Source organism: Tiliqua scincoides, chromosome 4, assembly GCF_035046505.1.
Source record: "Tiliqua scincoides isolate rTilSci1 chromosome 4, rTilSci1.hap2, whole genome shotgun sequence".
Lineage (NCBI taxonomy): Eukaryota > Metazoa > Chordata > Lepidosauria > Squamata > Scincidae > Tiliqua > Tiliqua scincoides.
Genome location: NC_089824.1, coordinates 18,939,562 through 18,964,392, shown reverse-complemented (window position 1 = coordinate 18,964,392; position 24,831 = coordinate 18,939,562). Strand labels below are relative to the sequence as shown.

The window sequence follows — 24,831 nt, the reverse complement described above, 5'->3', positions numbered from 1 at the left end:
TGGGCTCCTAGTTAGGGAGGGCAGCTTAGGGAAGCAAAAGCAGCACTTCGCCTGTCCTGTGGCCCTTACCTAGCCCTGAAGGGGTAAGAGAAGCCTTGACCAGAGGTGCCTGGCCCCTAGCTCTAGGAAGGGAAGATTCTGGGTTTTCTTGGAGAGTGCAGGAGCCTTGTCAGGTTGTCAGACCTCCTGCCCCCCCATATTGGGGAGCCCCCCAGCTGTACCAAGGGGCTGCCAGCTGTACCAAGTCAACCACTGAGGCCCCCCAGCCATGGGGCACATGCATGCAACTCCGGGGGAAGGTATTACCCTGCTGCTGTGACAGTGCCACTATTCAAGCTAAAGACTGTGAGCATGAGAAGTCATGACATAACAAGGCCCCCCTCATGAATGTAAAATCCTTGACCAAATTAAACCACCTATCTCAGCCTCTCTTCCAGATACAACGTCTTCTTCCTTGACACAGTAAGTTCAAGAGGGTCCTTGGCACACAGGAGGAAGCCTCGCCCCCCTCTGGGGAGGAGGGGTGGGCCCTGGTCATGGATATCACACCCTTAATAAAAAATACAAACCAATTCTCTCTCCTTTTATCCTATTGTTGCAAAAGATATAAAAAGATACAGTTTGCATACAGCTTATGCAGATGTGCTTATGAGATGTGCATAAGCAACATTATGAATTTGTATATATGTTTTCTGCTTCCTTGAGTTTGTCCTTTTGAGTTATTGTCTCATTTAGTTGCAAACTGAAGTGATTTTCAGAGAAGGAAAGAATTCCGTACTTTACACAGAACTGTGTACATGAATATTTCCACCAGATAATATGAGTGCCACAAGCAATCACCCCTCTCCTAAGGAAAATCCCATTTTCTCCCCTAAATGACAACATTTTGTGTACAAGGAGTCTGACTTAGGAATCAGCTTGTCAGATCCTCCATTCTGTTCAGAACTCTACACCGTTCCCAGAAGTATCTCCCCCCCCCCCAATTGTATATTTGAATTTCCATGACTGCCTGGCTTCCCCAGAGAACAATAACATTGACCAAAGCCTTCCAAGATCACTCCTGGGTTTAGCTCACACTTATTCATTGATCCAGTCCAAACACCTTACTTGGGAGTGGGAGATTTGAATGTTCCTTAATTCTAAACTAGCCCATCAGAGCTTGTGAGACTAGCCTCCCCAAAATGGTATACAAGGGATAAAAGGGAGCTGGCCAGATTGGATGTATTGCAAGGTATGCAGGAGACACGAGATGGTCATTGTGCCAAGCCACGATGGACCATTTACGTCAGGGATGTCGTAAAATCAGTTTTTACTTAATTTTGAATTTTGTCTTTTGTGAACTTTTAAGCGAGGGCCACCTTTCCACATTTTCACCATATCAAAATGGTGCTCAAGAGGCTAGCAAAAAACAGCTCAATGGACAGCCCTATCCTAAAGGCAGTGCCACTTCCAGGTGCAGAGAGGCCAAAGTGGCTACCACTGCACCCTGTGGCCTTGTGGCAGCCGCTGCAGACGTCCTCAGAGGAAGGGAACTTCCAGTGTAATTGTTCCGATTGATTTTATAGGTTTGTTATTGCTAGGTATGTCTTGTTGTGCGCTATTTGGTTTTTATTGTAGTTTTATTGTTTAAATATTCATTTATATGTTCCTTTTTCAAGAGAAGAAAGGTAGGCTAAAAATGCTTCGAAGACAATAAATAACCTCACATTTTACTCATTATAAAATGATTGCAAATCATCTGCATTCAGCAACGTGTATAATCTAGATAGGCAGTTATGGAGTTGGAAGGGAAACTATTATACTCTAGTGTACTTGTGCACCGACTAGCAAGATGTTTAAAAAGGCATCTTTCCCCAAAAGGGGCATGAGAGATAAGTAGAGTATATGCATCACTGTCCATTCTCTCTCGAGCAGAAGCTCTCCAAGGCAAGAGCTCCTCTTCAGGCAAAGCTGTTTCTAAATCATTTCTACAAGAAATTATACTTTTAATTGGTTTTCCAGGGATTGATTGTGGGACCTTGTGCATGGAAATGACGATAATGCTTATGTAAGACAAAGTGTTGCCGTGCACATGCCCAATCTCATCTGATCTTGGAAGCTAAGCAGGGTCAGGCCTGGTTAGTACTTGGATGAGAGACCGCTTAGGAATACTGGGTACTGTAGGGTTATACCATAGTCTTTCGAGACTGAAGGTTGCCAACCAAGACAAAGTTTGGACATATAACTATGAAGCTTGTTCAGTATGAGGGTACAAGTTCTAAACTTTGCATGAAGGCTAATATTACAACAATTTTCAAACCCAAGGTGAATAAGCAATGCTATGTTTTGGTTAACCTCATGGTGTAATTTGAATTTGGCACCTAACACTGAAAACAGTTTAAACAAGAGAGCTGGGGGAAAAATTGACTTTGATGTTACCAGACATCAGAACTAGATATCATCATGCTGGAAAAGACATTTCAAGTAAATTTTGCAGCACTGTTTGCAAGCAACATTATTTACCTTGTTCTGAAGTTTGATGGATGAGGATGCCCATCGTACAATGATAAATAATCATATTCTTCTTCTAGCGCAAAAGACTGAAATATTATCTGTATTCTGTTCCTTTCTTCTGCAATTATTACCCATGTACAATTTGCACCATTTGGATATCCATATGGGAAGCCAGGGCTTTCTATAGTGCCGTTAAGTCCTTTTAATGTTCCACCACATGTATAAATAAATCCTGGGGGGAAAAAAAGAAGATTGAATTAATAATACATACAAACAAATACCTATCCAATTTAAATAATTTCTGCAACCAAGTCTCTCATTCAGATACCAGTAACAGGATACACCATCTGAATAGGATAGAAAACTGGTTTTAATTATATACACACATTATGTTCAACACATGTACAACTGTGTACAAGATTGCTGATCTGTAATTATTCACATATTTTCAATATGTATACTGTAGTGCATGCAATACACTTGCAGGGTTCCAGTATCTACTGTTCCACATTTCACAACACACACAACCCTCCAAAAAGTGTTTGCTTGTACTTTTTGTGCAGCCAAACGTACTTGTAGCGCTGCCTTTTGGCTACAGCCTGTATTGAGGAACAGCCTCAGCATTGCCACACTACCAGAAGTGTTCCCTATCATAATTCCTGCTGCTGCATAGAGCGCTTCCATGACTAGACGTGGCAGGGTGGAGCCACCAGATGTTTGGAGAATAAATCACGTTATTGCAGATTTCTGGGTAGCTGTGCTCCAAGTTGTGCCTACTTAAGGAGAATATGCCTACCACCTCCTAACCCAATCAGATACAGAGTATCTGAATCAAATCTTTACTTTACCACACAAACCACTTGGGGTGTGAAGGAGGGTGGGCAAGCAGACACACACGCAAAGATTTATATTGTTTTTTTAAAAGAAAAGGAATGAGTCACAACCAAATGATATTATGTTTTATAGCAATATCTGTTAAAGGGAATAAAAATCAGTTATGTTCATCCTACCCTAATCTAATCGGTTTCCTCAGTTTGTTGTGAACTTGAGTCACATTTAAACTGCCACTCCTTACAACCGGCTATTCTTTTTAGTTAAAATGTGAAATGGGAAAACCTCTGGAATAATGAGAGGCTAGAAATTTCCCCTCTAGGAAGGAGGCTGGTCCCCGTACATGAACATTCAGAGGGAGTGAACTACATTTCTTTGCAACACAATATCCCTGTTCCGTCATTTATCTCCCTTTAAAATGCACACAGGCTTCTGACGATGCAAGTACATATCCCACCACTATCCCATCCTCCCTATGATCAACATCTCTCTTCAATGACAAAAAGTGAACATGGGAACCATTTGTGCCTGGGAACGCCACACTGGAATGTTCCAGAGTGTCCCATGCTCCGTATTTTTTCACTGCAGACAAATGCAGAGCATAGGGAGAGCAGGGGCAGGACTAAGCACATAAGTAGTCAGTGTGCCTTCCAGAAAGCCCTGGTGCATTCTTCTCCCCAGGGGACAAATGACTAAAGGCCAATTCCTATTCAACTTTCCAGTCCTGGTGTAGCTGCGCCAATGGGGTTTGACCTGCATCCCAGGGTGGGAGCATAGTTATGGAGGCCTCCACAAGGGAAAGGCAACATTTGTTTACTTGCCTCAGGGCTGGAAAGTTGGATAGGATTGGGCCCTAAAAAGCACTAACATAACTTGTGAATAGCCCTGTTTGTGAGCTGTATGCTAGAGGGCACCCTAATTCTTACAAAACCTGGTCTCCGTGTTCTTTTATCATTCACACTTTACTTGCCAAAACATATTCTTAGTTGCCACAGAAGATCAACTGAATATTCTGCTCCTAGTCAGTCATGTATTTCTCTAACTGCAGTGTATAACTTTCCGGCATTTCAATCCTACATAGGAATTTAAATCAAAGGGACTTCTCAGTTGTAGCCCTTAATTAATACGAAGTACTATATTTCCTAGAATATGGAACATGTTCAAGTCAATGTTTTTAGGCTCACAGTGTCACATTATAAAGATTTCACTTGCCTGTGAAATTCAAATTCTGACTGCCAACAGTGTCTCTCCATCTGCATTTTTGAAGAGTACACAATCTGGTTTTGTTTTTTTTTTTCCTCTTTATGATACTAACATTATAAAAACTGCTTCATTTAAGTTGCACTGATATGATGAGTTCCACTGGGGCTTCCGCCTTGTCCATTCCAAAACCTCAAGTTAGAGCAGAATGCTGCGACCTAGTTGCTAAGCCAAGTTTTCCATCTGGAAAGTGGAGCATGTTACACTTGTGAACACAGGATGCTAATAGGTTTTCTCAAAGTGTTAGATAGCTGTACAACTCTAAACAGTTTGAGACCTGATTGCCAAAGAGATTGCCCTTTTCTTCCTGCAGTGCAGCAGTCAAGATAAGCAATGGCTAGTCCTTAGGATAAGGAAAGTAGATTTTTTCCCCCTCTCCCTTGACTGCATGTCTTAGAGAATGATGTTAAGTATTTGGTAATGGAATAGGCATCCACTTAGTGTTCTGCATGTATGAAACACTACAAGACACTTTCCATATCATATCACATTCTCTTGAGAACAGTATTTTTTTTTCAACAGCACTTTGCAAATTCAGCTGCAAGGCAACAAGTGATAACTCTCCAAACATTTATTTAAAATAGTTATGCCATTCTGTAGACAGAATTCTGTAGACAGAATGGCAGGACATAAAACTAATTCAAAAAACCAGTTCATTAAAAACCTAGGGAAAAGACTCTTACTTAGCTAAATATCAGGCTTTTTCTTTATGCTGTCATTGTTACAGCTACCCTAACCCTTGGCAGTGGGAGAGGCAGGGGAGACTAGCAGTCAATGCTTCAAACCCCAACCTTCCCCCTAGAGAGGGAAAGTTGTTGTAATAAGCAGAAGTGGGCACTTGTCATGTGATAACATGTTGCTCAGGGCTCCAACAGTAGTGAATAAAAACTGCAGGGGGAAAAGGGCAAGAAGATAATCTACTGGCACTTCTACAGATGATTTGCACTAGAATCATAGATTTATAAGGGGTCTCATAGGTCATCTAGTCCAACCCCCTGCCTTAGGCAGGAAATCTCCAACAGGTGCTTGTTAAGCCTCTGCTTGATCAGCAAGTGTTTCTAACTCCCAATTGTTTAACTCCCAGTTGATATGCAGATCATCCTAGTATATAGCACATTAGTGAACCTACATTTTGGGGACCCTGAAGCTTGAACTGTCATACAGTAGATCCATTTTTTTAAGCAATGGACTAAAGTTGTTTCTAGGACCCTTCTAGGATTAGGGGCTGTTTTGCCAAATTCCTGGTCAGAGCTTTGCTTAGAGAACCTATGCCCACTTTAAGTTCATTAGCTCCCCTGTGTTCCTCCCCAACAATGGCCCCAGGTCTGCACTGCAGCACTGCTAGACCCCACCACCAGAGTAGCTTGCCTGTTCAACCTGCAGAGGTCCTCCTTCCTCCCCTCTCCTGACAGCAGCTTCTCCAGCCATTACAGTAACACCTTGGTCCTCAGCAGGTCTTGGGTATGGCAGCCACACACCAAGCTCCAGTGTCTCCAGCAATCTCCAAAGTCCATTCACCCATCTGTCCTTTAGTCAGTTAGTCCATCAGCCATTAATAGTTCCTCAGTCCAGTAATCCATCAGTTCAGTTTCCTTACTCCAAGCGTTCCTCCTCCTATCCACCAAATTCTCCCTTCATCAGGTGCAGCTTAATGACCGAGTTGCCTCTAGTGGTTGCAGCTGTGCAACATACCCACTACTAGTCAGAGCCCTGGGAATAATCCTATGCTTGCCTGCCAGAGCAAGGGGGCCTCTGTTGACACCATACCCTATCTCCTATGAGGGATCTTGCACACTTCCGTTTCATAGTAGATCCACCCCAGACGTACCACATATATTGCAGCAGCTAATTGGTCCCACCCAACAACACTATTTTGCACCTGGCTCTGAGCAGTTTTAGGGAAAAAAGAAAGTATGTCCTGCAGTGTGCAAAAGTATGTCCTTTTGCATATTTTTAGATTGTGAGCCCTTTCGGGTCAGGGAGCCATTAGTTATTTGATTTTTTTTTTTCTGTAAACTGCTTTGGGAACTTTTTGTTGAAAAGCGGTATATAAATACTGTTGTTGTTGTTGTTGTTGTTGTTGTTGTTATTCCTGCAAGCCCAAAGTCTGTCCACCCTGGGCTAGCATACTGACCAGTAACAAAATACAGATTGGAAAGCAGAAGTCTACTTTGTGTGCCTGGGACTATTGAGAATCTGGTCCAGTGCCTGCCCTTGCAATTGCTTCTGTCTCAAGAGCAAGATAAAGTGATTCGGGCCCCATATGTATATGAAGCACATGAAGGCTGGAGCATACTGGCTGGTCACAGCACTGATGCTACCAATGGTCATGTGTCCAAGCAACCACATGTTCGTCATTTGTCTGCAGAATGTATTGTTGAATATAGCAAGGATTCCGCCACACAATTGGGAAAGAACCTTTGCTGCGGAACAGCCGTGCTTTTCAGTGCCTTTTCTTGACAAACACAGGACCTGTGGATACCCAAGGGCCTAACCATCAGGTATGTATGTATGGCATGCAGGCCAGGTCTGTCCATAAGGCCAACTGAAGCAGTCATGTCAGGCGGCTGATTGATACAAGTTGTTGGTAGGTTCTGTCTTGCCTCCACTACGTCTTCCTCTCGGACCACTCCTTGGATTGGGAAAAAGGAAGAGGGGAAGTGGAAGGGGAGAAGAGCGATGAGCTATCACATTAGAGAGTGTGTTGGGCAACTGGTACATCATCAGGTAGGGGAAGCAAACCATTTCTGGCATCAGGAGGTCTTGGGCTGGCCCTCACGTCTTATTTTGCCACTCTGGCCCCTCCCTTTGTCTCATCTGCAAATCCCCTTTTAAATCCCATCTGAAAAATTATCTGTTGTTATTTATTATTTAACTCTGGCTGCATTAGTTAACTCTATAAAAGCCTTTGGGATACATTTGGTTCAGATATCGCTTCTCAGAATGAAGTTTAAATTACTTATGAAGAATAATATTGAATAATTTACGTGTGCTGTGCCTCAGGGTCTTTGAGAGAATTCTCTGATTTTGGGACAAGTGGACTCCATTGTTTTTTTTACCAGGAAGTTGAAGGACTTCAAAGGTCAAAGAGATCTTTGTCTCTTGTGTTTTTTATTTACCGCTTTCCACTGAGAAAGCCAGATGGACTTCAAACACACACAGGGACAAACCCGGTTAAACCTTGAATGCTACTACAGTACAACAAACCACTTTAAACTCTTCTGACTTTCCAACATCTAAGACACAGGAAGAAGAATGTACTGTATCTGTTCTATGATAAACTTTAGGCAGCTGTGTTGGTCTTTCAGATGAACCCCTGCCTCTCTCACACTTCAGCAATCTTTTATAAGGTACTGGGCAGAATTAAAGAAAAGTGTGGTGGACACAAACTAGAGATCAATTTTAGATGGCTCCCTGCTGTCTAGCTTACAAGGAAGCCATGACACAAATTCCCAATAGTACTAGAAAAATATCAAATAACTGCTAGCATTTAAATGCCCAAGTACAGAGCAGCCCTTGCCCCTTTTACCCAAGCATGCTTTTTTTGATCTTTTTGCTCCAGACAGGAGTTCTTTCCAGTCATTCAAAAAGTGGATAATAAATGTGCATGGGGGAATATTTTGCTGGCTAACCTTATGCACTTTTTGAATGCTGAAAATGGCTATGCCAGTGTAACTGAGCTGTTGACACATGGTTCAGATAGAGTGGTGATATGAATGTGATGAGGAAGAGGAGCAAATAGAATGGCTCCTTAGACATGGTCCTACCCCTGACACTGAAGCAATGTTCCAACAATATCAGAGGTGATATAAGTCAAAAATCACCCACAGAGCTTAGCACAGAGCAACAGTCCACTCCCCCCATCTTGCCTGGCCTACTTGTGCCATGGCAAAATATAAGATTTATATCTATGTGTAGTCACTGCACACCTATGCCTGTACATTAACCCTTAAAAGGAGGTTGTCACTCAAATAATGGGGTGCATGGAATGGGGTAAATGTCTCTGGCACATTTAGATCACAGCATTGCTAACACTGGTCCTCTCAGAACATATATGTTGAAGTTAGTGCAACTGCTGTCCAGAAGGGGTCAAGCTATGACCCAGTGACTCTGACCCTTCTACCTGTTATCTCTGTGATCCTTGTGGGGTGTGGCCCTAACCCTTTATCCTTCCCTTCTCCTCTGAGCACTTCCTCTTGTCCTCTGACCACTGACCTGTTAAGATGTGCACACCAGGGCTCTGATGTTCAGGCCATCTTGAACACAAGGCATGCAGGGCGAGGCAGCTCCAGGGCTTTGCTATCTCTAAGTAATAGCTGAACCTCTGATCCTAATCAGACGCTGTAAATATACACTCAATGGAACTGTAAGTAAATAACTACTTCTTTTTGCAACCTTAACAAGCCATTGCCTCTTTGTCTTTTTTTTTATTAGTAAGCAGTCAGCTGAGTGAGGGAGGTTCCCTGGGGTGATACCCAAAGGGAGTGTCCGCTCCTTATGCTACTCTGCTTCCCCCCAAAGAGGAAACTATTTTTAATTTCCTCCAACAATATATAGGTATCCTGCCTCAGTAGTCCACACAGAAAACACCCCACGCATCATGACCCATTGAAGATTCTGGTCTTGCACTAGTTGGATGCTGTGAGCCAATCTATGTATTTAGGAAACAAACAAAAATATGGTATAGTCATCCTGGCACTTTGCCACTTCTGAAAACAGGCATGGACTTGAAATTGCATAGTCCTCTCCTATAAACAAACAAACAATATAGGTGGAAAGGTATCGATTCTAGAACACATGACTAGAATCCTTGTGCCTGGCATGATAGCTTTCCAGATGCAGAGAATTCCAAGTTTTGTTTTTATTACAGTGCAAGAGAAAGTAAAGCAATAGGGGAAAAAAAAAAAAAAAAACAACATTCTGCAGAGGCAACTAAAACAGAGCAGGCAAGCTGAACAATGATATGTAAATTCATTTGGTTTGCATAATCCATTCTGAAAGCAGTTTAGAACCTTCTATTTTTAGACTAACGTGGGGTGCTTTAACACCAATTTCTAGGTTTTTCTTGCTTTATAGGTCTCAGTTCTCTAAGCTTTGCCAAAGAAGCCTATCAGAGCTTGTGCAGGCAGGCACACCTGCTTTTAGCAGTTTCAAGTTTCAGTGGGGGAGGGGGGAGATAGATTTCATTAGTGGGGACAAGTAGGATCAAATATTTGCTCTTTGATATAACAACAACAACAAACCTTTATTAGGCATATAACTCTCTTTGATATATTCAAGTTTGAGTTGCAAAGGAAAGCAATGAATTGCAGGAATGTTTGTTATAGTTATTTTTTAAAATATGTATCATAACCTGAAGAACTGCTGTTCTTGAGGAAAAATCACAAGTGGTCTGAACCGTGGGGAGGATATTGTCCCTACGCATCTTAAGTGTTGACCATCACAGATAGGGGGGAAATCATGTCATATTATATTTTGGTGCGTGTTGGGGGGGGGGGGGCTTTTCCAGCTCAGTAAACTGACTGGCAGTAGCTCTCCAGGGGTTCAGGCTGGGGCTCTTTCCTAGCCCTATCCAGAGATGCAAGGGATCGAGTCTGGGATTTTCCACATGCAAAGTGTGTCTCTACCACTTAACTTTGGACCCATTCCAACTGCCCATATGCTGATTGACTCTAAAGGGCTTATATAAACCTGGAAGCAGAATCACGCATAATACTTTCAAAGCGCAAAAAGTTCATACAGGTACTAATAGACTCCTTCCCTAACTGATGTGCATTCAGTTTAATGTCTATGTGATGGATACATGCAGAGAACTGCATGTGCACAGCATTCTCACAATGCAATTTAAAACCCTTGAAAACAAAATGTCCAAATTGTAGGCAGAAATAATAATAATACAGGTATTTGTATACCATAAGAACATAAGAACAGCCCCACTGGATCAGGCCATAGGCCCATCTAGTCCAGCTTCCTGTATCTCACAGCGGCCCACCAAATGCCCCAGGGAGCACACCAGATAACAAGAGACCTCATCCTGGTGCCCTCCCCTACATCTGGCATTCTGACATAACCCATTTCTAAAATCAGGAGGTTGCGCATACACATCATGGCTTGTACCCCATAATGGATTTTTCCTCCAGAAACTTGTCCAATCCCCTTTTAAAGGCATCTAGGCTAGACGCCAGCACCACATCCTGTGGCAAGGAGTTCCACAGACCGACCACACGCTGAGTAAAGAAATATTTTCTTTTGTCTGTCCTAACCCGCCCAACACTCAATTTTAGTGGATGTCCTCTGGTTCTGGTATTATGTGAGAGTGTAAAGAGCATCTCCCTATCCACTCTGTCCATTCCCTGCATTATTTTGTATGTCTCAATCATGTCCCCCCTCAAGCGTCTCTTTTCTAGGCTGAAGAGGCCCAAACGCCGTAGCCTTTCCTCATAAGGAAGGTGCCCCAGCCCCGTAATCATCTTAGTCGCTCTCTTTTGCACCTTTTCCATTTCCACTATGTCTTTTTTGAGATGCGGCGACCAGAACTGGACACAATACTCCAGGTGTGGCCTTACCATAGATTTGTACAACGGCATTATAATACTAGCCGTTTTGTTCTCAGTACCCTTCCTAATGATCCCAAGCATAGAATTGGCCTTCACTGCCGCCGCACATTGGATCGACACTTTCATCGACCTGTCCACCACCACCCCAATGGTCTTTCCTTGGTCCACCCCAACCTTACTGCCTTTCATGGTCTTCAGATTTCTCCTCTGACTTTATTTCAAGGCGGTTTACATAGGCAGGCTGTTCTAAATCCCTGTAGGGATTTTTACAATTGACAAAGGTTCTGTCTTTCAAGAACTACAACATTTCAGATGGATCCTTTTATGATCTGGTATCACATTCTGGCCTCCAGTTTCCTCCCATGCAAGCTGACAATCCTTCATATCTCACTTGAAGGGCAACCAAAGAGCAGATGGAAAAACTCAGCTTGGCTGGTCAGCTGCTTCAAGGTCTCACCGTTCACGGTGCCGGTGGCCTCGAACTGGCGACCTTCAGCTGTTATCTTCAGGCAAACGGAGACTCTACCCTCTAGACCAGACCTCCTGCCCATCCTATCCTATCCTATCCTATCCTATCCTATCCTATGCAAATATCCACTGAATGACATAGGGCCCAATCCTAGTCTTTGTGCACTGGCTCACTGCTGTGAGCCACAAAGCATGTTTGTCATAAAGCATGTTTGTGGGCCCTAGCACTGGTGCTCTGCTGCTCAGCAGTTGCAGGGACTGCCAAACAGTGAAGAGGTAGGTGGGGGCATGGGGAAGAGGCATTCTGGGGTGGGAGGAGAGGGAAAGAAGGAGGTGTGCTGGGGGGAGGTGGAACCGGTGGAGCTTTGCTCCACTAGATTCAGGGCCTCCATGTCAGGCTGGCCACCTGACACAGAGGCTCTGAATTCTACAATGACTTTCGGGATGTCGTAGAATCGAGTATCCCCACTGCAGGGCCACTCAGTTTACCTGGGAAAGGAGACAAAAGTCCCCTTTTCCCGAGGAAGAAGCAACAGCTACCTGGAGTGCACAGGATGCAGCGGCAGCCATTTTCAGTGCCGCTGCAGCCCCATGTGCCAGACAGCTCAGGACTGGGCTGATAGTGCATCATTCACTCATTCTGGATGTCATGAGAACAGAGTTACAGCCATTTCATTTCACCTTTGTACTTCTTGGCATTTGATCCTCAAACATTACCCTGTCCATGTGCTGTTAGATGGATTCAGTGTACTTCCTTCCTACAAGCACTAATATTCCAGGAATTTGCTAATAAATATTGTGACATCATTTCTAACCCATTATTTATAGCAAAAAGGAAAAATAAGTCAAAATTACAGAAGGGGGTGGACTGTTGTTGGCTTGCTGCTGCTAGCACATATGTTGACATAATGCTAAGCAGGAATGGATTAGTTAAGAAAAAATGAAAGAGATGCACCTCAAGGAGTCACTGGAGTGTGGTGTCAGAGGAGAAAAATCAGATACCAAGTGAAAGATCTACATGTCCTACTTTGGAATTCCGTTTCTAGTTCTGTGGTCAGATATGTAGAAATAGAGTTCATGATGATACGTCAAAAAGTTAAAGATGAGAAGACATCCGTAGATCAAGGAGGTGGTGCCATGAGAGCAATGTTTCATACAGCATTTGTTGACTTTGCTTTGAGACTTGTGAAAATGTAGCCATAGTAGCTTGAACAAGAATGTGCAGGTGCGCCCCCAGTATCTGCGGATCCAGCACCCACGGATATGATTTACCATTGATACTAGTGGATACCAAGGTCCCACTATATACAATTTTAACAGAGTACCTCTGCCAAAACCTTAAGTACTCTTTTTTTTTGGGGGGGGGGGGTTTACACCCACTATTCTTTAGAACCTGAACAACAAGTGTAATGCTGGATCAAGTTTGGTGACATGCAGAGCAACCCTTTTGCTTGATGTTATATAACTGCTTCATTAGACTCTGGCCTGTAAATCTTTAATGAGATTTACAGAGAAACACAGTTACAGAAGATAAAACACCCACCAAAATACATCAAGTTGGGTTATCTGGAATCCAAATGCAGTAACAGACAGCTTCTGTGCGATAGGATTTTGCAGAGAAGTGAACAAAAGGTCCCAATTCTGTCCAACTTTCCTGTGCCAATGCAGCTACAAGGCATCCCTGAGGTAAGGGAACAAAGACAACAACTGTTCCCTTACCTTGCGGAGACCTCCATGTATGCCCCACCACCACAGAATGCAGTTGGCACGGCAGGAAATGCGGATAGGATTGGGCCCAAAGGTACTTTAAAAAAAAAAAAAAAAAGGAAAAGAGGCAGCCTGTACCCTCCAAAGCATCACAGATTTACATGATCTCAAAGAAGGAAAGCAGCAACCGGATTAAACTAGCAGCAAAAGACAAAAAATATATTCCAGTAAGTACTCGAGTATAAGCCATCTATGATCAAACAAATAGCAGGGGTGGTTTGAAGTGAGCTTCAAGAAGATTAGAAAGAGCTTCAGGCTCTCAGTAGTAGAAAGCTCCGGTGAAAATAGAGAAGTTACGACTTGAGGTTCTAGTCAAAAGCAACCAAATTTGTGTCCAAGAGGACAGGTAAGATCTCAGCACAAAGAGTTATTCTGCAGACTACGTGTCCCTTGTTCCCCACTGCCAGCAATCATATAAAAGGAATCATATTCCTGGAGGCTATCAACACACCCCTATTAAAAAAAAACAAAAAACTTAGGCAGGTTTTGGTTTACACAACCTAAGAACTCTGGTGCTCTGGGCCAGACGTGACAAGATTTAAAACCATATGCCCTTCTCTCATTACATAAGAACATAAGAACAGCCCCACTGGATCAGGCCATAGGCCCATCTAGTCCAGCTTCCTGTATCTCACAGCGGCCCACCAAATGCCCCAGGGAGCACACCAGATAACAAGAGACCTCATCCTGGTGCCCTCCCCTACATCTGGCATTCTGACTTAACCCATTCCTAAAATCAGGAGGTTGCGCATACACATCATGGCTTGTACCCCATAATGGATTTTTCTTCCAGAAACTTGTCCAATCCCCTTTTAAAGGCGTCTAGGCTAGACGCCAGCACCACATCCTGTGGCACCAGCACCACATCCTGTGGCATCATTCTCTTTTGTAAATAGTAGCTGTGGTGGCCATAGAGCCAGATTGGGACCATGGTGTGGAAATTACTTCCCTCAGCCGCTAGCTGTGAAATGGATGCTGTCATTGTCTACTTCATGAATCTGATCAAGTGAGCACCAGACCACAATATTCCACAATAACAAAGATACAGTCCTATCCACACTCCCTGCTTGTCAATGCAGCAGCGTTAGTTGTATCCCATGGGGGAGTTTTGCCCCCCTATCCAGGTAAGGGAACATTTGTCCCCTTGCCCCTGGGTAAGTGTCTGCCAGACCACTGGGTCTACTCTATAGCTCGTGCAAGTCTACATGAACCCAAGAAGGTGGATCAAGTCACAAGAAGCTGTGGTTCTGCTTTACTCTGCACTGGTGAGACCTCACCAGGAGTACAGTGTACAATTCTGGGCACCTCACTTTAAGAAATATGCAGCCAAACTGGAGCGGGGAGCGATGAGGATTATCAGGGGGCTGAAGAACAAGGCCTACAAGAAAAGGTTGAGGGAACTTGGTATGTTCAGCCTGGAGAAGAGAACGCTAAGAGGGGAGAAGAGAAAGCAAAGAAGGGATATGATCTTGCACTTCAAATTCCTGAAGGGCTGTCAGATGGAAGGAGGAACAAGTTTGTTCTTAACCACCTCTGAAAATGGAACTACCTCCAGCGGGTACAAACTGCAAGAGAAGAGATTTCAACAGGACAGCAGGAAAAAATTCCTAATAGTCAGGGCGATTTGGAAGTGGAACAGATTGCAAAGCGAGGGGTGGACTCTCACTCACTGGAGGTCTTCAAGTCGAGGCTAGACAGGCACCCCTGAATATCCTCTACGAGGATTTCCTGCTACAGTCAGGGGGTTGGACAAATGACATTTTAGGTCCCTTCCAACTCTAAGATCCTATAAGTCACATGCTGTTCAGTAGGATTTACTTCCAGGAGAGCATGTATAGGATTGCAGCCTTATGGCTCAATCCTATGCGTCCACTGGAATTTGCATTCTGGTAGTGCAGTGCAGTTTATGGCAGTTGTAAAATGTAATGCAACATAGAGTGCAACTTGACTGCCACTGCAATAGTTAGTAGAGGCAGCTGGGTAACCACAGTCTTCACAAGTGTCCCAGCACTAGTAAGTTGGTGTGAGGGCGAGAGGTAGGCAGAATGAGTCAGATGTTGAGCAGAATGGGACAGTGACTGAGTAGCGATAGGGGCATGCCAAGGGCAGGAAGGGGGTGGATATCAGTGGAGGCAGTTCCACCAACATCCTATCCCCCTTCTCAGCCATGAGCCACCTTCCCAAGTTAACTTAGACTTGTGTCAGCAAATTGCAAGTAGACCAATCAGGGAAGCGATTACTGTAGGCAAAGAACAAATGTTCCCTTACCTGGAGGAGTCCTCTGGGCAACCTGGGATGCAGAGTGTGCTCCAGTGGCACAGCTACATCAGGGGGAGGGGGGAATTGGATCCAGTTGGGCTGTTAGTCTGGTACTATGAACTCAGGCCAGTGATAGAAGTCTAAGGCATGAGACAGAGATTTTTCCAAGCGCTGGCCTCAAATCTTTTACTGGAGACACCAGGAATTGAATCAAAGACCTTATTGTGAAACCACTTTTTTTTGCTATGGGTCAGGCTAAATGCCTCAAGAGGAAGTCTTAGAAACAGCAGAACTGAAGCAGTGAGCTTTGCCACCTTGCTGATGAAATATAACAGAAGTCAAACAAGTTAAACATGGAAGTACAGCAATAGTAAGCATATACAGCCCTTGTAACCTCTCTCAAAACAACCATATCACTTAATTTAACATCTTTGAAAATGTCAGGCTCCTGTGTTTGACAAGGCAGCTCAGACGGTGGCACCATGTCATTCATTTATGTATCCCAAAGGCAATAAGCACCTTTAGAACTAAATGAAAGGACAAGGAGACCTTCTACTGAATCATATTTGGAATTCCACACATTGTTTTCCTTAAGGGGTCCTATTCTGTAGTAGCCTATTCAGTATATTAGTTCATACAGCTCCAGCAGCTTGTCACTATCATATTCTCAGACCACAGGTACGAAGTGTAATGTGGTAATAATAATAATAATAATAAAACTTTATTTTTATCCCGCCCTTCTCCCAAAAAGGGACCCTGGTAGCTGATTGGCTTTAATATTATCAGGAAAGGGGTGGTTGGCCAGCAGAGCAGTCAAGGCTCCTTTGGCAGCTGATAGCTTAGCTTGAGGGGGGACATGATTGAAACATACAAAATTATGCAGGGGATGGATAGAGTGGATAGAGAGATGTTCTGTTCCCTCTCACGCAGCAACAGAATCAGGGGACATCCACTAAAATTGAATGTAGGGAGAGTTAGGACAGACAAAAGAAAATATTTCTTTACCCAGCATGTAATTAATCTGTGGAACTCCTTGCCGCAGGATATGGTGTTGACATCTGGCCTAGATGCCTTTAAAAGGAGATTGGATAAATTTCTGGAGGAAAAGTTCATCACAGGTTACAAGCCATGATGGGTATGTGCAACCTCCTGATTTTAAAAGTAGGCTATCTCAGAATGCCAGATGCAAGGGAGGGCATCAGGATGCAGGTCTCTTGTTATCTGTGTGCTCCTTGAGGCATCTGGTGGGCTACTGTGAGCTACAAGAGGGTGGACTAGATGGACTTTTGGCCTGATCCAGCCAGGCTTTTCTTATGTTCTTATGTTCTCCAGTGTCACAGAGGACAATGTCAGCTTGCATTTAGTTTCCAGTAAACCTGGGACTACCCTAATGAACGTGGAAGAATTATTTGATAAATCTGATTGATATGAGTCTGGTTTTATTTTATCTAAACTTTATCTGGAATTACAACATCATATCAATTAAATTTGCCCAACATGCCTGCTTTTAGCTTTCAACCCTCCTGGTTTGCTGAAAAATGGAATACACACATTGCAGCCAGGAGCTTCTGTTTGGCCTCAGCACTTATCTTGCTCTTGTGATTCTTCAGAAACATTTCTTAGGCCAAGACAAGCCAAACAAACCTTCTGTTATGTGATTAGAGATGGATTGCTGGATACTAAGAGCAGGTGGTTGGCAAGAGAAATGTAAGGTGCATGGTCATTACATTATATATCTGGCCACTCTAGGAAAGAGAACACTAGACTACATAGACCTTGATCTGAACCAAGAAGGCAGTTCTTGAGATTTAGGTGCCTTTCTGCCAAATCCTATCTGTGGATTTACTGTAGTGGGACACTGTTCCTCTGTCGTAAATTAGCTGTTGATGACAAGCAGACCTGACAGTAGCTATTTTTGAGCCGCCACCACAAAGTGTCAGCAGCATCAATGACCTGCTACCACGGCTGGTGACCTGCTCTGGTTTTAGTAAAACCCAGAAGTGCCCTTCCGACACATCCAGTGGGCTCACCACATGCTGGCTTCCCCAGCCTCCCGGACACAAAAGAAAGGTGCTTCTGGTTGCATCTGGGAGCTCAACAGAGTCTCTCTACCATGGGTTCTGAACCCGCAGATAGAATGGGCCCACCTGTATTATCTATACATTACATTGGTATCCCACCCTACCTCTAAAGAAACACATAGTGGTGGTGCAAAGTTTTTGTCTTATCACAACTGAACTATAAAATAGGCTGAACTGAGAGATGGTTGCACAAGGCCACCAGTGAGCTTTATAGCTGAGAAGAACTTAAACGGAGGCCTCCCCAGTCCTAGTCCAACACTCTAACCATTACACCACACTGGCCCTTCCAGGCCTCCCTACTCTCCCCCATTATGTGTAATAAGGAAGCAGAACACCTAATGTCATAATTTTGTGTATTTCCCAGCTGCTCCCCTAAAAGACTGACTGTTGCAGAATCTATGGACAGGAAAACTCACAACATGATGACTTCACATCATGCATTTTCATATGTCCTCTGCGGCTGAGGAATTTGATAACGGGCTGCCATGGTAGGGGGAAGTAGATGTAAGGCTGCTGTTTTCAGTGGCAGCCATGTGTTTTTGGTTACACATGTTTTTGCGCGGGGCTGCCACAGCACCAAAAATGGCTGCTGCTATCATCTCTTTGGGAGAAGGAGATTTTCATCCCCTTCTCCCGAGTAAGGGAAGTAGCCCCACAATAGGGCAACTTGATTCTGTAGTGGCTCTTGAGCCGGCGCAGAATTGAAGAGTCCCATGTCCGGCTGTGCAGCCTGACACTGGGTTCAGGATTGGGCCCTCACATTCTAGCTCTCCTTTTAAAGTGAATTCTTTTTATTATGTTGTTTGATTGCTAATAGAAGTTCCTACAGCAAAGAGAACTCTATTTTTTCTCTTTTTTATTATCTGTATAATTAAAGGTATATGATTTTGTTATCGGTGCCATGGAATGAAAATGAAATCCACACCCAGGATGAATAATTTACCCAGTGTGTATGGAAATAACAGAAAATTCCAACAAAAATTTAATTATACTTTTCTGTCTCTCTCTTAATTACTTTGTGGTAATTTAAGAGATGTGACTCAGTTATTAATGCAGTGTTTTAAACTGAAACCAGTGCTCAGTGAACCTAGCAAGTTTCAGGGAAACAACACTTCCATCATTTGTGTTTAGGATGTGTTGACTTTGTTGAATTACTGCAGTAAAGTGTGAATGATTTATAAACAAAAAAAAATCACTTGGTGTGTTAAAACAAAGTGCTGTGGTCTAATTGGGTGTTAAAGAAATAGTGCATAATGTAGTGTTGGAAGGGCAGTTTAAAGCGTTATATAACGAGAGGTATAATAAAGGCTTTATTAGCATTATTGGTGTGTCAGGGCACTGTCCAAGGTTCTGATGGGTGAGGGAAATAGCTCAGTGAAAGAAAGCACAGGATGCACAAGAGTAAAAGTGGGGGGGGGGCAAGGTGTATGTAAATCCATCTCATTTGGCGCCCTGTTCAGTCTCCTACACACTCTCCCATTCACATACATAAAACATATTCCCATTCACAGTACTCACATTTAGTACAAAAGCCAGGCTGGTGTAGTGGTTCTGGTACTGAACATAGACCTAGAAGATCCAGGTTCAGGTCCCTATTCTGCCATAAAGCTTCCTGGGTGACCTTAGGCAAGTTACTATCTCTCAGCCTAACCTAACTCACAGGGTGTTGTAAGGACAAAATGAGGAAAGGAATCATGTACTCCTTGGAGAAAGAGTAGTGTAACAAAAATGTGAATGTGAGTACTCATATATATATATACCTGCATTACTCAAATCCAATATTCACGGCAGTGATGATCTTAGCCCCCATGCCACCCAGGGCCAGGACTGCAAAATGCTGTGTCCCCCCTCTCCCCGGAAAATCTGGACCTCCCCACCAGTCGTGTCTGGAGGTCTTCTGAGGGCTGGAGAGGCTGCTGTGACCTCTCTGGCCCTCAGAAGTCCTTCTAAGGCCTCCAGAGGGTCTTAAAACACCACTTCCCATTTCTCAGGGAAACCAGAAATGACATTTGAAGTTCTCAGAAGGACTTTGGTCATGACTGGTAGGAAGGGGTTCATATTTTCCGGGGGGAGGGGAGGTAGGAAAGTGGTGCTGCCCCCAAAAGGGCACCCCTATATAAAAGGAGATCAGATTATAATGACGAAACAGAATACAGCAGAACTGTAAGTACAGTATCAGAATCTGGATGGCACAGAATCATAGATTCCTAGTCGCCAACATAGTGTGTGTGTTTTTACACAACTTTTTCACTTTGATTGTTCTGGTCTAGGAATTTTGCAAGAGAAATGCGAAGTTAAAATTATACTCCTCTCCCCATCATTTTTAATTTGAAAGGCAGGGAAATGTGCCCCACCCTCTAGAATCTGCAATGTAAAGTTACATTTCCTGCTCAGGTCAGCTATAGTCAGTACAAAACCCACAGTCTGTACAAAACCCAGTCCAGACCTGTTGCACACCTGTATTTCTTCTAGGCTTGAAAAAGACTGAAGCACACATGGTCTCAGCTGACTCGCTACCTTTGACCTTGTGGCTCCTGACTCAAATCCCAGAATGTCTTTCAGCAGCATTCTTTGGGCTTTTGCCCTGCTGTAGAAATTTTGCATCAAGCTAAGAAAACAGAACCCTTGTAAACCTGTGACTTTCCTACGTCTGCGATTCCAAGCACACTTACCATGAAGTAAGTCCTATAGAACTCAATGGGATGTGTGGCTCAATCCTGTCCACTGATTAGGACAGTGGAAGTTGTATTCTCCTGTTGTAAATGCTGCAGCTAGGAGCTGCCCTTGTGAAGGTGTTGGCAGCTCTATGTGCCCACTGCCACAGAGCTCAGCCCACACTAACCCAGATAAGTCGGCAGTGCAAGCAGGTCATAGATGGGGAGAGGGATATTCAGGGCAGGGCAGGTTGGTGGGAGTGGATGTCAGCAGCAAAAGTGCATGCTAGATCCTTTCCCCCATTTTTCAGCCCATCCTGTCCCCTTTCTGTTCTTGGACATACACCACCAAAATAGCTGGCATAGGTCTTTGTAGACCATAGGCAGCCAAAAGTCCTGCTGAAGGTAAGTAAAAGCTTTTACTTACCTCTCATTGGACTTCAGGTCACACCCCCTACCTTAGTATGCAGCATGCACTCCACTGACCAGTTGCATGCTCTAGTGTGGTGGGGGATATGACAGGGCTCTTACTTTTTCAAGGAAACATAGTTCAGATTGGGTTGAAAAAAGTGTAGTTATTCTCAATCACATTCCCTGCTACTAAAATCAATAGAACAATAACCTGTAAATGGAAAATGTGTCTTTGCATTTCATTCCTCTTCCTCTCCCCCCCCCCCCCCCCCGGAAAATGTCAAAGGATTGTATTATGAGAAAATACTACAAATGAAATTTTTAAACCCAGCTAATATGCATATTTGTTTCAGTGCCTGGCACCTTCATTTGCATGGTGAAGCTGAGCTCGAGCTCTTGGGCATATTCTCCTTATTGCACCGTTTGAAAAGTGGGGAAATGTGTGCCATTCTTTTGATAAATGATTTAAGAAATAATAGTCCTTGAAAACTGGAAAGCTTTTGAGTTTCTTATTTGATTCCTGTGAGGAGAAAGGGACCTTCAAACAAAGGACAATAGTAAAGTATTTTCTATGGAAAAGTGCACAAAGCATTAAAAGTAAATCTGAATTAAGACTAGTTTTTATTTTTTTAATTTCCCTCTATTCAATATTGGGAAGTAATTTCTTTTAAGTAAGAATAAACTATAACTTTCCCCATATCTATTTTATAGCTTTGCATTTTGCATGGTTGAAAAGTTAAGAAGCATATTCAAGCAATGAAGGATATCAGTTATTTTCACCATTTGTTTTTATTTCAATGAAGCCGTCAACTGTTCAGCTTTCCCTCACTCTTCAGAGAACCCCAATTGTTTTGCCCCCTTCATTCACCCTTCCCCTTATTTCCTTCTGTTGGGCACCATCTTCTATCTCAAAGTGTGCTGAGCTCTGACATAATGTTCCAGTACACCCTGGGACAGAAGATGGAGCCCAGTAGCAGCTCAATGGTGTCCTGGTCAGTGTGTCTCAGTATTGGACATTTGCATCCATTTTTTTTTTTTTTTGCCTCCTGGACATCCCACTATATGTATATTTATATTAGATATACTTTTTATTTTTTAAAAGCAAAGGTAGGGTTGGGGTTAGAACTGGGATAAGAGGCTTGGGATATATAACATGGGGTTTGTTGCCCAGTTACCATTTGTTTACTGCCCAGTTATAGTGGGATGCAAATGAGCAGGGCACCAAAAAAAAAAAAAAGACCCAGACATGAATGTCCAGTGACACTAATGACTGGGGTGCATTTGACCAGGACACAATTGCACACGGTGCAAATAACCTCATATCCTGACAGCGAAATTGTACTTTGACTCTGTCACTACTACTCCCAAAAGCGGTAGCATTGCAAGATTAAAGAAAGGAGGGCCACCCAAGATTGGTTTCATCCATGAGGTCAATTGAAACTGTTGCATCAGGCAGCAGATGGGTGGGGGGCATTCTTCTCTGACCAACCATGTCTCCACTGCTCCCTCTTCGCCTTCCACTCCCTGGATTGGATAAGAAAGAGGAGGAAAAGGAAATGTGAAGGGGAAAAGAGTGCTGAGTGAAGACATTGGAGAGTGGTAGGAGCAGAGGCTAGACATAATTGGGTCATGAGGTCTGGTCTAGAGGGTAGAGCCTCCATTTGCCTGAAGATAACATCCACAAGGTCGCCAGTTCGAGGCCACCGGCACCGTGCGACCTTGAAGCAGCTGACAAGCTGAGCCGAGTTATTCCATCTGCTCTGAGCGTGGGAGATGGAGGCCAGGATGTGAAACCAGATCAGAGAGAAACACCTGAATGTTGTGGTTCTTGGAAGATCTTTCAATTGTAAAAATCCCTACGGGGATTTAAATAGCCTGCCTGTGTAAACTGCCTTGAATAAAGTCTTGAATAAAGACCAAGAAAGGCGGTATATAAATACCTGTACTATTATTATTATTATTATTATTATTATTAGGGGCAGCCTTGGGCAGCCAGCCAGGCATCAAGAGGTCTTGGGCCAGCTCTGCCACTGCCCTAAATTAACCAGCATTTTTGTCAGTTTACTGAGGCTAACTGGAAATATTATAAACTGGAAATACTCCCCCAAACTGGTGAAATGTTGGTTCCCCCCCCCCCCCCCAAAAAAAAGCTCTGGAAGAACAATACCAGAGGCAGTAATGTAAGAAAAGGAATATGCTGACTAAAAAAGCAATCAATTTGAATGAATGAATGAATAAACCTTTATTAGGCATAGATAGAGAAATCACAAAAGCAAACATAATTAGTCCTAATCCCGTTTATCAAAAACAGAGTTAAGATACTAAATTACTAATAAAACAATTACAATTCAACATAAAATATCAACATTTTTAACAAATTACATTAAGAAGGCTTGGAAATCACCAAAAGTAAAAATTTAGAAATTCCCTCTAGCACATATGGTGAGCAGTCATTTAGGAGACACTTCAGTTTTGCCTCATCCGAAAGCCTATTCATTTTGCCGAGGAGTCATGGAGTCATGGAGTCATCGAGTGGAATCAATTTTTATCTTCCTCGAATACAGCTATGAATCTTGTCTAAAGTCTGTTCTCACATGAACTAGTAGTAACTCACAAGATGGTAGAGTACATCAAAAAGCAACACCTTTCAACTTTCACAAATGCTACATTCTATTCCCTCCTCCAGGGCCCAATCCACCAACATGGGTGCACAAGAACTTGTGCTAGCCCTTTGGCTCATGCAGGTCCAAGAAAATCCGTTGCACTGCTAGACTTTCCCTGGGGCAAATGTCCCTTTATCCCTAGACCAGTTGCCTGCGGGCAGCCTAATCCTGAAGCCAGCAGCTCGGCTGGGTGGAACGGCGCCAAAACAGCAACCACTGCATCCAGCAGTACCACTGAGGCTGCCAGAGATCTCCTTGAGGGAAGGAGTTTTTTGTCCCCTTCCCCAGGGAGAGCCGCAGACCCCACAATGGGGCTTCTCAAGACTGTGCCAGCTATTTTGCCAGCACAGACTTGAGAAACTTTTCAGTCTGACATGGCGGATGGGATACAGTGGAGAAGAGCTCCATTGGTTCCACCCCCTTTCCGCCCCACCCTCCCCCACCCCAAAACTACTTACTGCCGGCCGGTGCTGCTGGAGCACTCTCTGGGTGCCGCGTTTGTGACACCCAGCGCCGGCACTGGTGTTCAGCACCAATGCTAAACATTCTTCGGATTGGGCCCTAAATTCCCCTGCGTGATGCAGTGCAGCTTTATTAGCACAGGGAATTTGTGCTGTACTGCTCTCAGAGCATGCATTGTCATAACTAAAGGAGGAAGTTAATTCTCTGTCGTGTCCTGGTGACTGTCATGTGTGCTTGATTTCAGCAGACTAACCTTTTCTTAAATTTGAAGTAACCGCTCTGACTCATGAGGACATTGACATTGAAAGACTTCGGAAAGTTCCATCTGGCCACCTGCAGAATGCCTCATAGGAATAACACGGTGGAATGCTAACTACGATTGGCATTCTCACCAGTCCCAGAATGTCAGGAAAATTAGAGAAACAACAGGTAAATATGATCTTGTCCCCCTGAGTATTATGCTTCAATGAACATCTATGGTGCAGAAAAATTGCATTAATTAACGTAACACAAAATCAGTGAACGACATTTGGGTATCTGATATATGACTGACAAACTGGGATATCCTTGGACAACCAGGATGAACAATGGCAACAGAAAGCAACCTCCTCTAAGCAAGTGACTAGATGCAGGTAAAATTAATACAGTGAAAACTTCGTTTTCTGGCATTTGTGAGAAATGGGGGTTGCTGGTTAATCAACTATACCAGTCCCCAAACTGGTTTCCAAACTGTGCGCCATGGTTTCCAAGGGTGCTGTGGCAAACTCATAAAGGTGCTGGCTCTCCCGGGCGCTGCCATATTGGCAGGCCAAGATTACGCCATCTTGGGGGAGTGGGGGTAGCCATCTCGTCGTCCTGTGGCACAGCACCACTGCAACAGGGCATTGTGAATGGAGTCCTGTAACACTAGGATGCTGTGAACAGG

At 43.7% G+C, this 24,831-nt stretch overlaps 1 protein-coding gene across 1 annotated transcript in view; it reads right to left on the bottom strand.

Annotated features, from left to right (window-relative positions):
* The window catches only part of CSMD3 (CUB and Sushi multiple domains 3), a 710,986-nt gene that overhangs the window by 570,688 nt on the left and 115,467 nt on the right, over positions 1 to 24,831 (bottom strand). The window contains exon 3 of the mRNA XM_066624387.1: positions 2,503 to 2,725. Coding sequence (XP_066480484.1) covers positions 2,503 to 2,725 — 223 coding nt within the window. The remainder of the gene's footprint in view (positions 1 to 2,502; positions 2,726 to 24,831) is intronic.